The following is a 15,707-nucleotide window of genomic DNA, read 5'->3' as shown; positions in this document are numbered from 1 at the left end:
AGAGCTGTGCCATCCGCTGTATCCATGAATGTCCAGAAGTGTCCTTCTGCTTTGCAAAATGATTGAGAACACCCAATGTTTTGTTCACATCTCTCAAAAGAGGGTGCAGACAACAGGAAATCCACGAGCTTCAACAACAGTTCTTCTACTCCATGTGTTGTGCTACTTCGGTGCATATTCAAAGAACATTTGTGACGTGAAGTTGGAAGGTTTATATAAGAATTTTCCTTCTGTTCTCATGTAGCCTTAAATTTGCCTTGCTCCATGGAAGAAATTAAAGTATCTGACACTACTTGAAAGTGATACCTAGTTCACCTCTTGGAAGGTGAACATTTTTAAGCAGTCTAGCTGGGTTTAATATAGGCTTCAATTTACAGCTGATACTTTCTATAGTATTGAACAGTAGACTAAGGAGCCTAAAACATCATGCATTTTGAATATCAAAGTATAATTTGAGGCACAGCAATGTGCAACATTATTGCATATTTAATTTTCTGGAAAAAATGCATTTAGGAAAACTAACATTATTGTGAACAAAGAACATTAATAAATACAAGATCTTTGTTTAACTAATCTGAGAAAAATACTGTAAAACGTCAAATGCATAAGCTTGCTTTGAGATAGCAACATGATGTATTTAAGGTTTTTGTAAGATGTGTAAGGATAATTGCTTTCATTTACTCTGGATACTTTTCTGCTCTGTCAAAATCAATACACAGTTATTTTCCACATTACCAATAAGGTGCAAATTTCCCACCAATTAGGTCATGCTGACATTTCTTCCAAGCTGACTCTTAAATAAGTTTGAAACACAAAGTCTAAGGGCCTTGTGTGTAAAGAACTACACAATGTCAAATGAGACTGAGCTGCAGATGGGAAATTCTGTTGTTTGACTTTTGCAGAGCTAAAGTCAGGATGCACTTGTTTTTTAGAAGTAATGAGCAACCTTGATCATTCTTCTTTACACAGTGAGTGCTCCAGCATCTTCTGAATAAAAGTGAAGACCTAATTCTCACACTAAGCCTCTTTTGATCTTGTCTAAGAGAAGTTCCTCAGACTATGCAAACCCCAAAGCCCTGTTAATGTTAATGGTACTATGCTAATTTATACCAGCTAGGCAGGACTTAAGGACCCTTTTCTGACACCCAGAAAGTGCAAAAAGGCCTCAGTATAAATAAAAAATAGTTCCACATGATCAAATCCTCTTACCAGTGAATTCACAAGAAGTTTCAATATTGATCTCAGTAGGAACAAAATTCCATGCTGAATGGCTACATGAACACATAAGCTCTGTCATCAAACATATTAAGGTTTTGAGGTTTTTTTCTTTTTGGTAAGTATGAAAGACAAATCAGTTTTACCAATAATATGCATGTGCACACACACACATCCACACACATCCACACATATATATTATTGTATGTCATATTTTTTTTATGCATGGTTATCAGAAAATTCAGCAGATGATTAAAATTTCCAGAAGAATTCTTTAAAAATTAAGTAACTATACACTTAAAAGAGAACTCCAACTTAATGCAAAACATTAAAAGGGTGGTGGTTTTATTTTTAAGTTTTCAAGTTATTTAAACTAAGAATCTTGCTGGCCTGGTCACTTTGATGACAGACAACAGTCTGCCATCTGAATGAGCCACCTTTACCTTCTGAAGTACAAAACCCTAATACAGATAAATAATTTATACCCATTATCTGGAAAGAACCAAGATGAAAAGATGCACAACTACACTTGTAACTTTTACCATGGTATTTTTAGAATTTACTTGAAAATGCATGCCTGTACATCAGTCCTGTACAGATTCCATGGATGCTGTAACAACAATAGATGCAGAAGATAAGTGGGAAACAAAGCCTTTCTCTTTTGTTTCAAGAGAATTAACTTTAAGAGCCGAGAATGCCAGGATATTACAGCTTACAAATCACTTAAAACACAATGCAAACATTAATTACAGCTGATGTAAATAAAAGCTAAATACACTCTCAGGATCTTTCAGATTTTCTATGCTATACATCTAAAGACAAGGTATCAATGGCATGCACCTTCAGCATTTAAAATGCATTTCATGGGTTTGTCTTTATTCTGATGTTTGAACGCAATTCAGACTCTTTACTTTCACTTCCCTTGGCATGGCTGGAAATTTCACCAGTGTTCACACACCCAGCAGTTACTCTTAACGCTTCGAAGCTCCATGAGGTACATTCACCTCCTGTTTACTTTGTCTTCATCCAGTATTTGCTTCTCCTGAACAGAGACCACCAACGCTGATTAATTCTTGAAGCTTTCTGGGGTGGGCAACCAGCCACCTGGCACCTGACAGAGACCACATGTTGCTGTACACATGACCTTTGCCAGGCATAAACACAGCTCCTTATAAGTAAAAGGCTAGAACATGGGGTCATGGAATGGTTTTGCTTTCAAGTTCTATATACAATATTGAAGAGTATGTTATCTGTATCCATTTCTGCGTTTTCTGTCAGTTCAGAGAACTCCATCTGAAGACACCAAGGTAAGGTAGAGGACACAGAACTTAAATTAAGGATGCAAAGGTATTTATGACTTTCAATGATTACACATAGTTGGAGGCATTTGAAAGATGCTTTTTGTTCAGGACATGTACTTTGTTTGGCAGAGTCAGCTGCAAATACTAATGCAATTGAAAATCCCCAAACGCCACACAAGGTAGATATTCACACAAGATACAGTCCTGCTAAGTGCACACTCTTCTCGTCATTGTTCAATTCAGTGTTGGGTTCACAGTAACAAACACAAATTGTCCTCATTTCTATATCACGTCTATGGAGTCATGGGCAGCAACAACAGATGCAGACTCAGTCTGTCACTCCAGAAGGAATACGAATGTGCTTAAAGCTGCTTCATTTATGAAGCGAACATGGAACTGTTACCTGCCTGAAGAAAAAAAAAAAAAAAATTACAATTTTGCTGGTTAGTTTTCCTCTCTGTATTACTGAACAGTAGAGCTTTTCACAGACAGATGACAATTTTTGTTAAAATTTTTGTTATAAGAAAAATTTTTGTTATAAGATGTACTTTCCTGGTCCAAGACACACTTGCCTGCAAAAGCTCATCGATGTCATCTATGGTGATGAAACAACTCTCACGGTTTTACAGAGCTGTTATGTTTGTGCCTTTTGGTATCTACCAAAGTTTGGCAGCAAATTCTCTTCAAAGTCATCTGGACAAGCCAATACCAAACTAAGTCTACATTTTTGGAAAAATCAAACAACTTGTCCAATGCAGAGATGATGGTTTCCCTTCTCAGTGAGCAGATGTTAGAACAAAGCAGTTTGGGAGACTGGAAATCTCTCAAGTTGTAGCTAACTTGATTACAATGAACACTCTGGAATACACATGAGAGTGACTGCTACAGGATGATCTGCAAAACCTGGATTGCCTGCTATACTCTTACACTGGTCTTTCCATTCATGATATAAAATGAAGCATTCAGCACTGCCTAAGTCTTCCTTGCCAGAGATGCTGTGGGTTAAGTAAAGCACAACTCCTGAGGTCAGAATCGCCTTGCCAGAGATGCACACCCTTCTGCAGAGGACAGTTGGGACCGAGAAACCTCACTCGCCTTGGCTTCTCACTCTTACGTACTAGAAGATGCAAGAATGATGTATCTTTCAAACTGTGCTGAGTAAGCAACAATTAAGAGAAGCTCAGCTCTACTTGGCCTGTTCTACACTCATCAGCTACTTTAAGGATTGTGGTTTTTAGGTCACGCTGCTTCGAAACAGCTGTAGGACAAGAGCTGAACAGCTGAAGCACCTCTCCTGAAGACTGGCTGACAGAGTTGAGGCTGTTCAGCCTGGAGAAGTCTCCAGGGAGACCTTATAGCAGCCTTCCAATACCTAAAGGGGGCCTACAGGAGAGATGGGAAGGGATTCTTTATCAGGAAGTGTAGCGATAGCATGAGGGGTAATGGTTTGAAATTGAAAGAGGGGAGATTTAGATTAGATATGAGGAAGAAATTCTTTACTGTGAGGGTGGTGAGACACTGGAACAGGTCGCCCAGAGAAGCTGTGGATGTCCCCTCCGTGGAAGTGTTCAAGGCCAGATTGGATGGGGCTTTGAGCAACTTGGTCTAGTGGGAGGTGTCCCTGCACATGGTAGGGTGATTGGAACTCAACGATCTTCAAGGTCTCTTCCAACTCTAACTATTCTATGATTCTCCATATTGGTTCTCATGCCAAAAAGGTGAAGCAGTAGATGTCCCTCATTTTGGAATTCTGGCATATTTCATTTTGTGACATTCAGGTTAAAAAGTCAAATGCCTAAATGAATGATACAGGATTAATTACATTAGCTGCTGAAGATCTTAGGTACAAATGAAGCCTACTGATAAGTTTTATTTTTTTCCCAAAATGGACTCTGAAAGAAGTTATTAAGCCTATGGTAAGACTCTCAACTGTAACAACTTACCAGTACACGAAACAGTAACAGTGTTGAGGGAGAAAAAGCAACAGCTACACTTGTAGATGTTCCTTTTCTTTTTGCTGCAACATACTGAAAAAAAAAAGTATTTTATTACTGAAATGCTAGTGTTTCAAGGAAATAGAATGAAATGGTTTATCAGTTAGTTACAATAAAAGGGAACCCAAAGTATTAGAACTTATGGTTGCTACTAGGTCTTCTAGTTATAGATGAATATTACAAATCTCTCAGGGAGGAGGGAAAAAAAAACATATGCCACATACTTACGAAGACGTCTGATGGAGAAAGTAACCTGTTTAAATTTCCTTTTAAGGAAAATTGCATATATGTATATAAAGTGAAACAATATACCTTATCTCATTTTCCTCTTGACAGTCATGACACTGTGTAGTTTCATCACTTTCTGGTCTGGATTTGGGATGTGTTTTCTAGGCAGAAAATGCATTAAATATAAATATTCTAAAGCTTTCTCTAACAACTCCCTAAACAATTGTTGTATGTTTCAGTTTACTTCAGATTTTCAATATCAAAGTCATCTTGCAAAATGTAGTCTTGTCCTCTAACATATATCTGTTACTGGTATAATTTACTATCAAAGCCTTTGTACTGTAGGCAGGGGCACAAGGGCAAAAGCAAAAGAATCCTCTTCTCAAGATATAATAGCAGAACTAGGGAATTGGGGGAATCCCATGTTTTTAATTTCCAATTAGACAGCTATCATGCTAATAAGACAGGATTTGCACTTTGGTGGTGGAATCCAAGAATTTGACAACATAGATCTACATTTGCATGTCACAGTTCAGTGAAGATCAAAAGAGGTATCTCTTGCTTTCAAATGCAGAATGGTTCTGTTCTTCCCACCTCCCCACACCTATGAAATGTAGTATCACTATGTAAGCAATTAAATGTAGTATTTCTTACCTTCCAGTATATGGCTCCCAAAATAAAGCCAATAAGAAGAGACAGCAATGATGTCAGTGCTATGCTGATCCCTTGCAGGCTGGAGCTGCTAATGAAGCCAAGTGCCTCTTCTGTAATTACAGATGTTCTCGTTAGTGAAGACAGATTTATAGCAGAAAACTATCTTCAGGGCAACACTATTAGCAAGAGCACTTTTATGTACCACCTACATAACAGTATCGTAAATTGCAGAACAGATGCTTCAAAGTGCTGTGTATGAGGCACACTTCATATAAAAACTCATAGGAAATTTTTGACCACAAGGATGCTCCTCCCTTTTCTGAAATGGCTGTGTTGAATAGTTCAAGCACAAATTCTCTTTTTGTCATTTGTAGAGAATTTTCTCTCTCCCAAACTTCAAAGTTGGAGGTTTATAAATTTTTAAATCTTATTTTGTAACACAAGATAATTCTTTGGAAGAGAATATACCTATCACTTTGTGCATTTGCTGAAGTCCCACAAGACGCATCCCACTGACAGCAGTTAGACATTTTGACTTGCCATTAATGAATGACCGACATGAGGTCTCTTGAGGGAGCTTAATTTAACATAATAAACCTGACTTCATTTCTAATGTCTGTCTGGAAACATCCCGCTTACTTCAGCAAGACCAAACCCTTGTACCTAGAAGTCTAGCTGTGCATTATTTTGTTGCTACCATTTCTTGATAGCTTTTTACATTTGATATAGAAGAGCCCCAATCCTAGTCTTTTATGTACACAAGCAATTTCATTCCCCTTCACAGCAAGCTATATGCATGCAGAGCCTAAAATGTGGCCCTCCAGTCATTTAAACAAGAGCAGGAAGTGAAAAGTCCTACAGAGTCACCCTGGGATCCACCTTCTGAAATGCAAAGTGGACCACAGGAGACTGCTAGTTTAGACACCATCCACACAGTTTTACTTCATTTCAAGATTCGGTGTGTGCAGCTCAAATGGTGAGTACACTGTCAGATTATAGGAAAAGAACCAAACTGTAAGCACTGAAAATGTGTAGGTGATTAGATACAGAAATGAAAATGGACTGATAACACTAGAAATTTGTGTAACTCATGCAAAGAGCAAATGTCTAAGCATATACGGTATGAGGTACTGGGTCAAGCAATGTGTATTTAGTACATTATTGAACAGCCTCTAAGAAAACACTTTAGTTCAGAAAGAAGAATTATCCTAACTAGCAACTCACTTTCAACTCTCTGGGATTTTCTGATTAACATTTTGCAAGCTTTTACACAAATGTTGTTTTTATCTCTGAAATTCAGCTGTGCTTTCTAGACTCACAGTAGACAGAACTAAAGAATAAGGTCTTTACCTTATATACTCATATACTACATGTATCTCTGTATCTCATACACTGTTTACAAACTCTAGGTTCTGTCTATAGGGGCTTCAATTTTACTTATAACTAGTAGACCCGGCACACTAAAAGGAAACATTGGTAGAGCAAAATCAATGCTAGCTTATCTGTCTACAGCAGAGAAGGAAAAGATAGCAAAGTTCTACACAAACGAACATCAGCTGAAAAAGAGAGGCTACTGCTTAGTCTGCCTCTGACTGCTCAGACATTAAAACTAAGAGCAGAAATTAACTGGAGGGGCATATCTTTTCTCCAACTGTCCATCCTAGATTAGGCATAGAGGAAGTCTGCTTGCAGGACTGACCTTCAAGGAATCTGGTCAAATTCAAGTAGGGCAAAGCCAGTCTGAACATCTCAAAAAAATTTCTGTCATTACCTTCTCTGTATTGTAGTCTCAGCTCATTCTCAGAAGAAAAATCCTATATTGCTCTTGTAGTCTAGTCAATAAAAATGCAACGCTGCTTTGCCTAATACCATTAGCCATCTTCCCAGTGAGAGACTGCTGAGTTATTCAACTGAATTACATAAATACTATGGGGATGGTCATGTTTGTTTTTTTCTAGCTCTCTATGTGGTGATCTGCAACTCAGGGACAGAGACTAAATACATTCAAACTGTGATACCTTACCCAGCCTACCTTTTAAAAATTACAACAGATTTTTTTTCATAACTCGATAGTGTATGAATTAATTTGAAAGTTAAGTAACCCATAGCTACCTTAAGAAGCAAGCAACAACAGATTATTTAATTTGACTTTCAAGTCTAGAAAAAAGTCTCTTGAAAGTTCTGGAGAGAATGAAATGAGTAATGGCAGGCTACTTCATGTGCCTTTTATTTATAGTAATGTGTAAAACAGAACAGGTTGGTGAATTTTCAGTCTGGAGAACCTCCCAGGAACCTCTGTCCTAATGAAGAAAAGGGAGATAAGGAAAGCAAACTGGGTGCCAATTGGTTTTTATTCCTTCCATAGAGATCTTTTCCTCTGTTAGAAACTCGAGAGCTCTACACAGAAAGATTCCCACTCCCAGCAGTTGTAAAGGCAGAGCAGAAGAAGGAATAGGAGGAACCAGGCGTATCAGTAGCTTTGTGAACTCCTTGGGCAACGCCAGAGGAATTCCTGGCTTTTCAGTCAGCTTATTATTAACTTAAAATAGGCTCTATCCAGCAAGGTGCGAAAGGGGAGTGGAAGCGGGCCAGCATCTCTCAGAGCTCTCGCTCTGCACCTTGTGGAAGATTCCCTAAGGAAGTCATCTCATATGATGTTGATTTATGTTTTGTCTTCTTGGACATTGGGATATGAAGCTGTGAACAAAATATATTTACATTCAAAGTCACTCAGCCACCCAATGAACTTATTGAGCTATTCTCTACCTTGGGCCATGGTTCAGCAACCAACTATGATTCAAAGCACTGGCTCAATTTTTTTGCTGTAAATGTCTCAAAGGAATTTTCAGTTTACCTGCGCTCAGCTCCAACGCAATTACCATGAGATCTTATCTACAAAAATGCAGAGCAGCTCTCACCTGTTCATTACAGTTTTTCATTAACTGTAAAGATAGAACAAAGGCACAGAAGGCAACACCAATTGCATTAAGCCTTCGGTGAACACTTTCACATTGTTGTGCAATTATAGAATTAAACTATGGTATTCTTTGCTTAATTATAAAAGTAGACCTTCTTCCTAAAAACATTTAGAGAGATATCTGTGTTTACATGTTCTTTGAGCTGTTCAGTACGAATAATAAAGCTAAATTACTGTGTGGAAATCATAGGCAAAAATGGAAGAAAGCAACACTGAACCTTCAATGAAAATATAAATAATACCATGGCACTAAATTGAGTGAGAAGAGTTAGCAACAGCTAGTAAGTTCTAGCTGTTTGAGCTTTAATTATAGCAACATGAGATTCATCTGATGGGAAAAAACCCCAACAATTACTATTTATTGTTTGGTTCAACCACTGAAAGCAGAGACTCAGTACCTCTTATCCTGACACTTGTTCTTTACATAGGAACCATCTCATCTCTAGCCTATGCATGGTATAATGATCCAGAGAAATATCAATAAGACTGGGACTTAAACAGCTAATTGGAATTTCAATTGGACTACTGCCATGTAATACAAACATGTAAAACAAACAGCCTAAATAAATTGTGGGTGGCAGCGCTTTGAGAATTTTATGGGGAAAACGATGGGAGTGGGAACATGCCACAGATCTACATTCAATATTACAAGGATAAAAGTAGCACTACTGCCACTCAAAAAAAAAAATTAAAACAGGATTAATTATTCCATTTTACACTTAGTTGGGGTAAGACTTTTGGTGTACATTTAGTCAAGATTCTACCCTATTATAGTAGTTTAATTTTATTGTCATGTAATAACAATGAAGTAATAAAATATGTCTTTCAACAAATGTAGCAATAAATGAAAAAAAGTAATTTAGTTAATATATATTATATACAATGTATATGATAATTATTTCACAAATGATTTTACCAGATGATGCACTTCAGATTTGTCTAAGCTGAATTTATAATTAATCTGACTACAGAGACTTTATTAATAGATTCAAAATTTATTATTAATCTGGAGGGGTTCTTTTGCAAACAGTGAAGGCTTTTAAATGGTCTAGAAACCATTAATTTTAAATAGCTCAACTTAAAACTTTTTTAAAATTAAAGAGGGTTATTTAAAAAGAAAATATTGCAGTAGTATGTGTCTGGAGATCCTTTTTTCAGGTTTCATTTCCTCTCCTCTCCAAATGCTTTCCTTTTTGCAGTTTCAATCTAGTGGTGCTGTTCTGAGAACAGTACTGACACCAGCAGACAGGGTCCCCTGTGCTGGAGAGTCCTCACATGGGAAATAATAAGATTTATTCATTGTTGTTCCTTCCAAGAAGGTGGAGATTAAGTAAAAAGAAAAGTTACTCAGCAATAAAGCCAAGATAAAACTAAAATCAGTACTGCAGATCATTTTCAGGGAGTAAAATAGATGCCACTAAAGATGGCCCACGTCCCTCACTGCAAAGGGCTCCAAACAAACAACTAACGTGTAACCAGTCAGCAGCCAATGTCCAACTTAATGTAATTTAATCTGATTATGAGTTCAAACTGTCACCAGCTCCAGACGTGCAGTCCTCACGTCATTTCTACATAAGGCTGTTAACTGATATCCAATTTTCCAATAAATTGCTTAAGAGAACGATAATCAGTTAAAACACACCTGTACAGCATATGGCCAGCCAAGCAATTTCTTTGACTTACTGCATTATTTTAATTAGGCTTTTTTCCTACTTGATTATCAGTTCCAGTTTTAAAACAAGATTAATAAACCTGCTTCTGTACTCCCCTCCACAGTACAGACACAGGTACCACACTGCGCTGTGCTGCCTGGCATCCCTCCTGTTACTGTACTGGGTCAAACTCCTTTATCTGAATGCTCCTGTGATCTATCTGTGTCTCTTTTGGCTCCTTGATCCATTCCCATTGCTTCAGGCTGCAGCTGAATATTCTTCCTCTAACAGCGACAGCAAAAATTATCACGTTCAGACCTGAGAGAGACAGGTATGTGCTCTTTTGCCCCCTCATACTTGGCCCTGGGCTCATCACATTATTTGCAGACAGCTCTGTGACCTCTTGGCGAGGAATTTATGGCAGTGAGACTTCTCTTTTCCAGGGAGGCAGGCTGGCAGCCAGGAGTTGAAGGTGGTTTTTGTTCCAATGTTCTACTCAGAGGGTTCTGGGGAATGATGATTTAACACCTTCTCTTAACTAGAAAGCAATCAGGAAGGGCTTCAAATCTGACAGCAGCTGTGAGCCCACTAAGATATAGCATGTAGAGATAAAAACCCAGAGAGTAACTAGATTACACATTTCCAAGAGAAGGAGCACGAGAAGAAACTCAACCTTAGTGGTATCTGTCCGACCATCAGGAGCTGCTGCTGTGCCCACCTGGCCACATCAGGCTGCCTCCTTGACCACATTTTCTTAACCAAAAGGAGCACCAGCCACACACTTCATCATCACACATTTAGATAGCATGGGTGCTTGTGAAGTGAAAGGGGGAAATTGTAAAAGAGATACACATTGTCATCCTGATGTGTCCGGGAAACAAGAACAAAACAACAACATGGTTAAGCTTTAATCACCATTTCAGGAACCTCTAAGGAAAATCCCGTTCTTTTCCTCACATGGAAAGGTCCAGAGAGTGTTCACTTTGTTGTACATGATGTCACTAAAAAGTCCCTGACACTTTGCTATTTCTCTTCCCCTCAGATTCCTATACATACCCCTTCTGCCCTTGTGACGCGCAATGTTGAGGCTCTTACAGCAACAATTCTGAGACTCTTATCTGTCAGTGACCGGTCATGTAATACACTGACAAAGTCAGATGAGAAACATGGAGATGGACATGCCAGAGAAAGACTACAGACTACCAAAAATGCAGTAACTTTGTCCCTGACCTCAAATGAAAGCACACTGACTGCGAAGCTGGCCCTGCTGCAACTACAGCAAGAAAACACGGGGACTGTCTTCAGGTTTGGTGTCAAGCTTGAGATTGACAGTACTCTCAAAATGGAACATACAGACAACCTCTTTGTCCTCGTGAGCACCTTGGTCCAGACTTTGGACAGCTATTCTGATTGTTTGGAGCAACTTCCTTTTCTGAGAGCTGAAATGAGGTGCCTGGGACAGCCAAGTTTGCTGAGGCCATATGACTAGTGAGACCTCATGACAGCCAAAACGAAGAGACCTGCCCTCTCCAAGTTGTAGAGAGCTGTCACATCATTGTAACTTGATAGCATCTTTTAAATTTTGATTAGATAAATTCATTGCATTTCGGTACGACAGCTGAGAAACACATGGTACACCATCCGGCACAAGTAACTTCCCATTAATTTGCACAATTAATGACATTCTTTTCCTTTGAGCTCTCATAACAACCAGCTACCAGAACAAAATGGAGACACAGATATTAATTCAATCACTTGTACTTACTGTTACTGCTAGTGTTACTGCCAATGCTGTCATTCCTAAGGGAGCTGGCAGCAACAGGAGGAAACAAAAATGTTTTTGTGACAGCGACTCTGGAATCTAAATAGAAAATGAGTGTGTCAGCATTATGTAACTTAGAATACAGTTCCCCCTATATAAGATGATTGGCTACAGGGCTATTATGAAGTGGCTACATGGCTGTTTTAAAAATTTGGGTACAGGGCTGTTTATAAAGTGGATTAAGCCAAAAAAGGCAGTCTTACTAAGAGGCAAATGTGTCTACACACTGAATAGCTATTCTGGAAAAGCAATTGCTTTAAACAAGTTCTTAGGTTAAAGCAGATCTGCTTCTAGTTATTACTGGTGTAACTGTGCAACTGGATACGTTGCCCTAATTAAAAAGCTAATAGCTGTCACTAGAGAGAGTAAAAGAAAAGATAATACAAAACCTCCATTTACTGGAAGGATGAGAATGAACTGCAGGAGCCTGACTTGAGCCTATTAAATTTTTAAAATGACATAAACATGGCCTTTTTCAGGAGGGGTGGTATGAATATGGAGGTGACTTGAGGCTGCTGCAATTTACAACTTGTCCTAGCCTCCTGTCCTGTCAGTAGTGCAATCTTAGGCTCCTTTACAGCACTATAAAAATTAAATAGAGCATTAATGGAAGATAAGCAGAAGAAAAATGTAAAAATACATCCCAGGATAAATTTGGGATGAAAAGAAATGGAGCAGAATATTGTGAAGTTATTTAGATTGCATTAAGGAATGATGTCACTAGGAATGATGGCACTGGTTTTACTGTCAGACAGAAGTCGACAGAACAGAAATACAAGCTTCGGTGTTGGTAGTAATTTTAACTGGCAGTAAAAAGGAGACATGGAGATACAGCATCAGATCCTTAGCATCAAAGGAAATCTAAGGAAAGTTACCCGTTTATATATACTGAGATTCTGTTCCCCAAAATGAGAGTCATCTTACCATTCTCTGGTGTTTCTACTGTTGAAGGCAGAATGCAGTCATTCTTATCCAACCTGTCTGCAAACTCCTTGTAGACCTCAATGGTACTATTAAAGTGCCTAAAAAAATCCTCAGGAATGAAGCGATCTTCTTTATAAAGGTGACCATTTTCTTTTACAATATCCTAGGGCAAAATATAGAATTCAGCTTGAGAGAAGGTCAAGAGAGATGCTCATTTCAGCACCTCAACAGATGATCAAAATATCCAAAGATGACACAGAATAGTTCAAATTTTTAACCTGCAGAAGACCAAATATTCTATATACAATCGTCATGAAACATGCAAGCTCTCTGATCCAAGGACTTCAGATTTGCTTTGCAAATATAAATAAATTATTAATCCGGTGTTGTAAAATTGTCAAGGAAAGAAAGGCATTCTCTCACTCTATGCTGAAAACGAAAAGACTTTTTTTTTTATTTCCTTCACTGAAAAAATTACCTTGATTTCACATTACTTTGTAATGTTCCACATGATCCTTTTAATCTGAACACAGGAACACAACATAATCATAGCTATTGTCATAAGAGTACAGGGAACAGAATACAATAGCTGGGATACACTACTGCACAGAAACAGGTTGAGATCCCTGATAATGTACCTAAAAATAAGAGCAGGACTATAAACAAGGAAGCCCAATCACACTGAGGTCTCACAAACAAGTGTGTTATGCCAGACTAAACAACAAGATTGAGGTTCATGTTAAAATCATTGATAGTTATCTTTATTTCTTTTTACCTGACTCTGGCTTTCATAACAACTGTTTCTTATGCCAGCAGGCCAAATTTGGCCTGGGGTTACTCTGTATGCCCAAAAAGGGGGACAATGGTAAGAACATGGGTTAAGTATGTACTAAGGAAAACTTCCCAGTTTTGGCTTCAAAATTATTTTATGTTTAATGCTGAAAGTACTACACCTAAGATCATTCTTCTCTGAGGAAATCATGAGCTAGCTGTTTCTCTGAATTACACATAGAAAAAAATATAATGAAGAGATACATTGAATACTGGACAGAATTCAGTTTGAAATAGAAAGGTAGGGAATGTCTAAATACTCTCAGCAATATAATGCCAATATATGACAAGGTTACAAGGTTATGCTACTCTAAATGATAGAGTGGTTTAGTCCATTTGATTCATTCTGGATGTTAAAAAAGTGCAATTACAACAGCTAAGGACTTGACAAAAATAAACACATACAGAAGATGAAATCCTTGCCCTACAGAACATGATGAATTTTGCCCATTTTGTTCAGTGGGACACAACCTTTAAAGACAGAACCTATTTCTAATTACTGATTGACTGGTTAGAGCTGGGTAAGGGATTATAAAGTTAATTTTTTTTCCCCCATCATTTTCACACAAGAGAATCAGACATCTCTTGAGTGAGCCCCCTGGAACCCTTCCAGCTGCCGTTGGCATCCAGAAACACATGGAAACAGGCCGATATCCTCTAGTCTTTGCTATGTCTTTGTATAAAAAAGTTTATTAAACCATGGTGAAGCTTTCAAAGCTGTGATACATAGTAAGAGCATATTAATAGCTTCAACCACATCATCTTTAAATTTACATTAGGATCACCAGCAAAATGAATAATTTAAACTGGATGCACAAGGAAGATTTCTGCCAGTTTCAAACAGACCAGAATGAATTAATTATCTTAAAGATGACGGTTACATTTTGACTACTTAAATAACTGTATACAGGTCATTGTATATACTGTAATTCCTTGTAAGTTATTTTCCTTTGGAACAGGAGATAACGACTAGCCAACATTAGCACAGTGTACTCAGTGCATTTCTAAACAAAGTAGGATTTCAGATGTTACAGGAATAGAAATGAGAACAAATCTAATGACATTTTTAAACTGTTACTGAGTACTGTGCAACAGAAAGTTCATACAAAAATATCCAACATAAAAGTAAAACTCTGTATAAGATTACCTTATTTTTATCAAAAGCTAGGCATGCCATAAGATCATTAATTATCCTGGTGAGATTATTGATGATTGAATAGTTGCTTAAAACATCAGACATATCTGAAATATCTGAAAATTTCTGGAGAAGATTATGTAGACTCCTTGAAAATTCAGGCACCATCAAATGCAACCAACAGTGATTAGGCTGTCAGAGGATAAAAAGAGAAACAAAGGAGGTAGATTAAATATCAGACTTTTGCAAAAACTGGTTAAGCAACTCAATGCACAAAAGTAGATTAGACTGCTCTTTCCAATTTAAAGTATCTTGAAAGTCTAAATTAAAATTCATCTTCTTCAGTGTGGCCAACTTTGTCTTCAGTCCTTTTGGTAAAATTTCTATTCTCACTCATGCTGACATATTTATGATTGCCTGTTAAATTCTGTCCCTTCATTAAATTCTTAATGAATGCTAAGCATCAGTCGGTTGAGAATTTGAGCCTTGGGACATACTACCATGAACCCTCTTCCATGCTTTCATTAACCTATTTATTTTTTTTAAATAATTACTGCTTTAACAATTTTCTTCAGACTTTCTTTAAACCAATCTCAGTGTTAATTTATTACTGTCACCCTACATGACTCAGTTAACCCCAAAGATCCTTGATTTAAATCTCTTCTGAGGAAGGTTTCCATAAATGTTTTGCATTACATCCATGTATGCTTTTATCCACATTTAAACTAGTTAGCTCAATTAATTCCTTCTCTTCAGCCTTTTCACTAAATGCCATTCTGGGAACAGTTTATAGATCTAAAAGTCATTCTTTGCCTGAGTTTTTGTCAACGAAAGAGGTCTGCACAGCCTGTTGTGGTATCCGCCACTTCTGTACCACTGCAAGAGTTCAAATCCTTTCATGGATGCCAATGGAATTAGTTTGCAGATAAAGTTTGTACAGCTGTCCATGTGATTGAAACCTGGTCATTCATCTT

General features: G+C 37.7%; 1 protein-coding gene across 1 annotated transcript in view; it reads right to left on the bottom strand.

Moving 5' to 3' along the window:
- Positions 1 to 1,739: 1,739 nt before the first annotated feature.
- KITLG (KIT ligand) overlaps positions 1,740 to 15,707 on the bottom strand; it is a 51,614-nt gene continuing 37,646 nt past the window's right edge. The window contains exons 6-12 of the mRNA XM_014963307.1: positions 14,746 to 14,925; positions 12,768 to 12,930; positions 11,787 to 11,882; positions 5,393 to 5,502; positions 4,823 to 4,899; positions 4,460 to 4,543; positions 1,740 to 2,923 (exon numbers count right to left, since the gene is read on the bottom strand). Coding sequence (XP_014818793.1) covers positions 4,504 to 4,543; positions 4,823 to 4,899; positions 5,393 to 5,502; positions 11,787 to 11,882; positions 12,768 to 12,930; positions 14,746 to 14,925 — 666 coding nt within the window. The 3' untranslated portion in view covers positions 1,740 to 2,923; positions 4,460 to 4,503. The remainder of the gene's footprint in view (positions 2,924 to 4,459; positions 4,544 to 4,822; positions 4,900 to 5,392; positions 5,503 to 11,786; positions 11,883 to 12,767; positions 12,931 to 14,745; positions 14,926 to 15,707) is intronic.

Source organism: Calidris pugnax, unplaced genomic scaffold (assembly GCF_001431845.1).
Source record: "Calidris pugnax isolate Ruff unplaced genomic scaffold, ASM143184v1 scaffold44, whole genome shotgun sequence".
In the NCBI taxonomy this organism is placed as follows: Eukaryota; Metazoa; Chordata; class Aves; order Charadriiformes; family Scolopacidae; genus Calidris; species Calidris pugnax.
The sequence above is the reverse complement of the archived record's forward strand: the minus strand, read 5'-3'. Positions and strand labels throughout refer to the sequence as shown.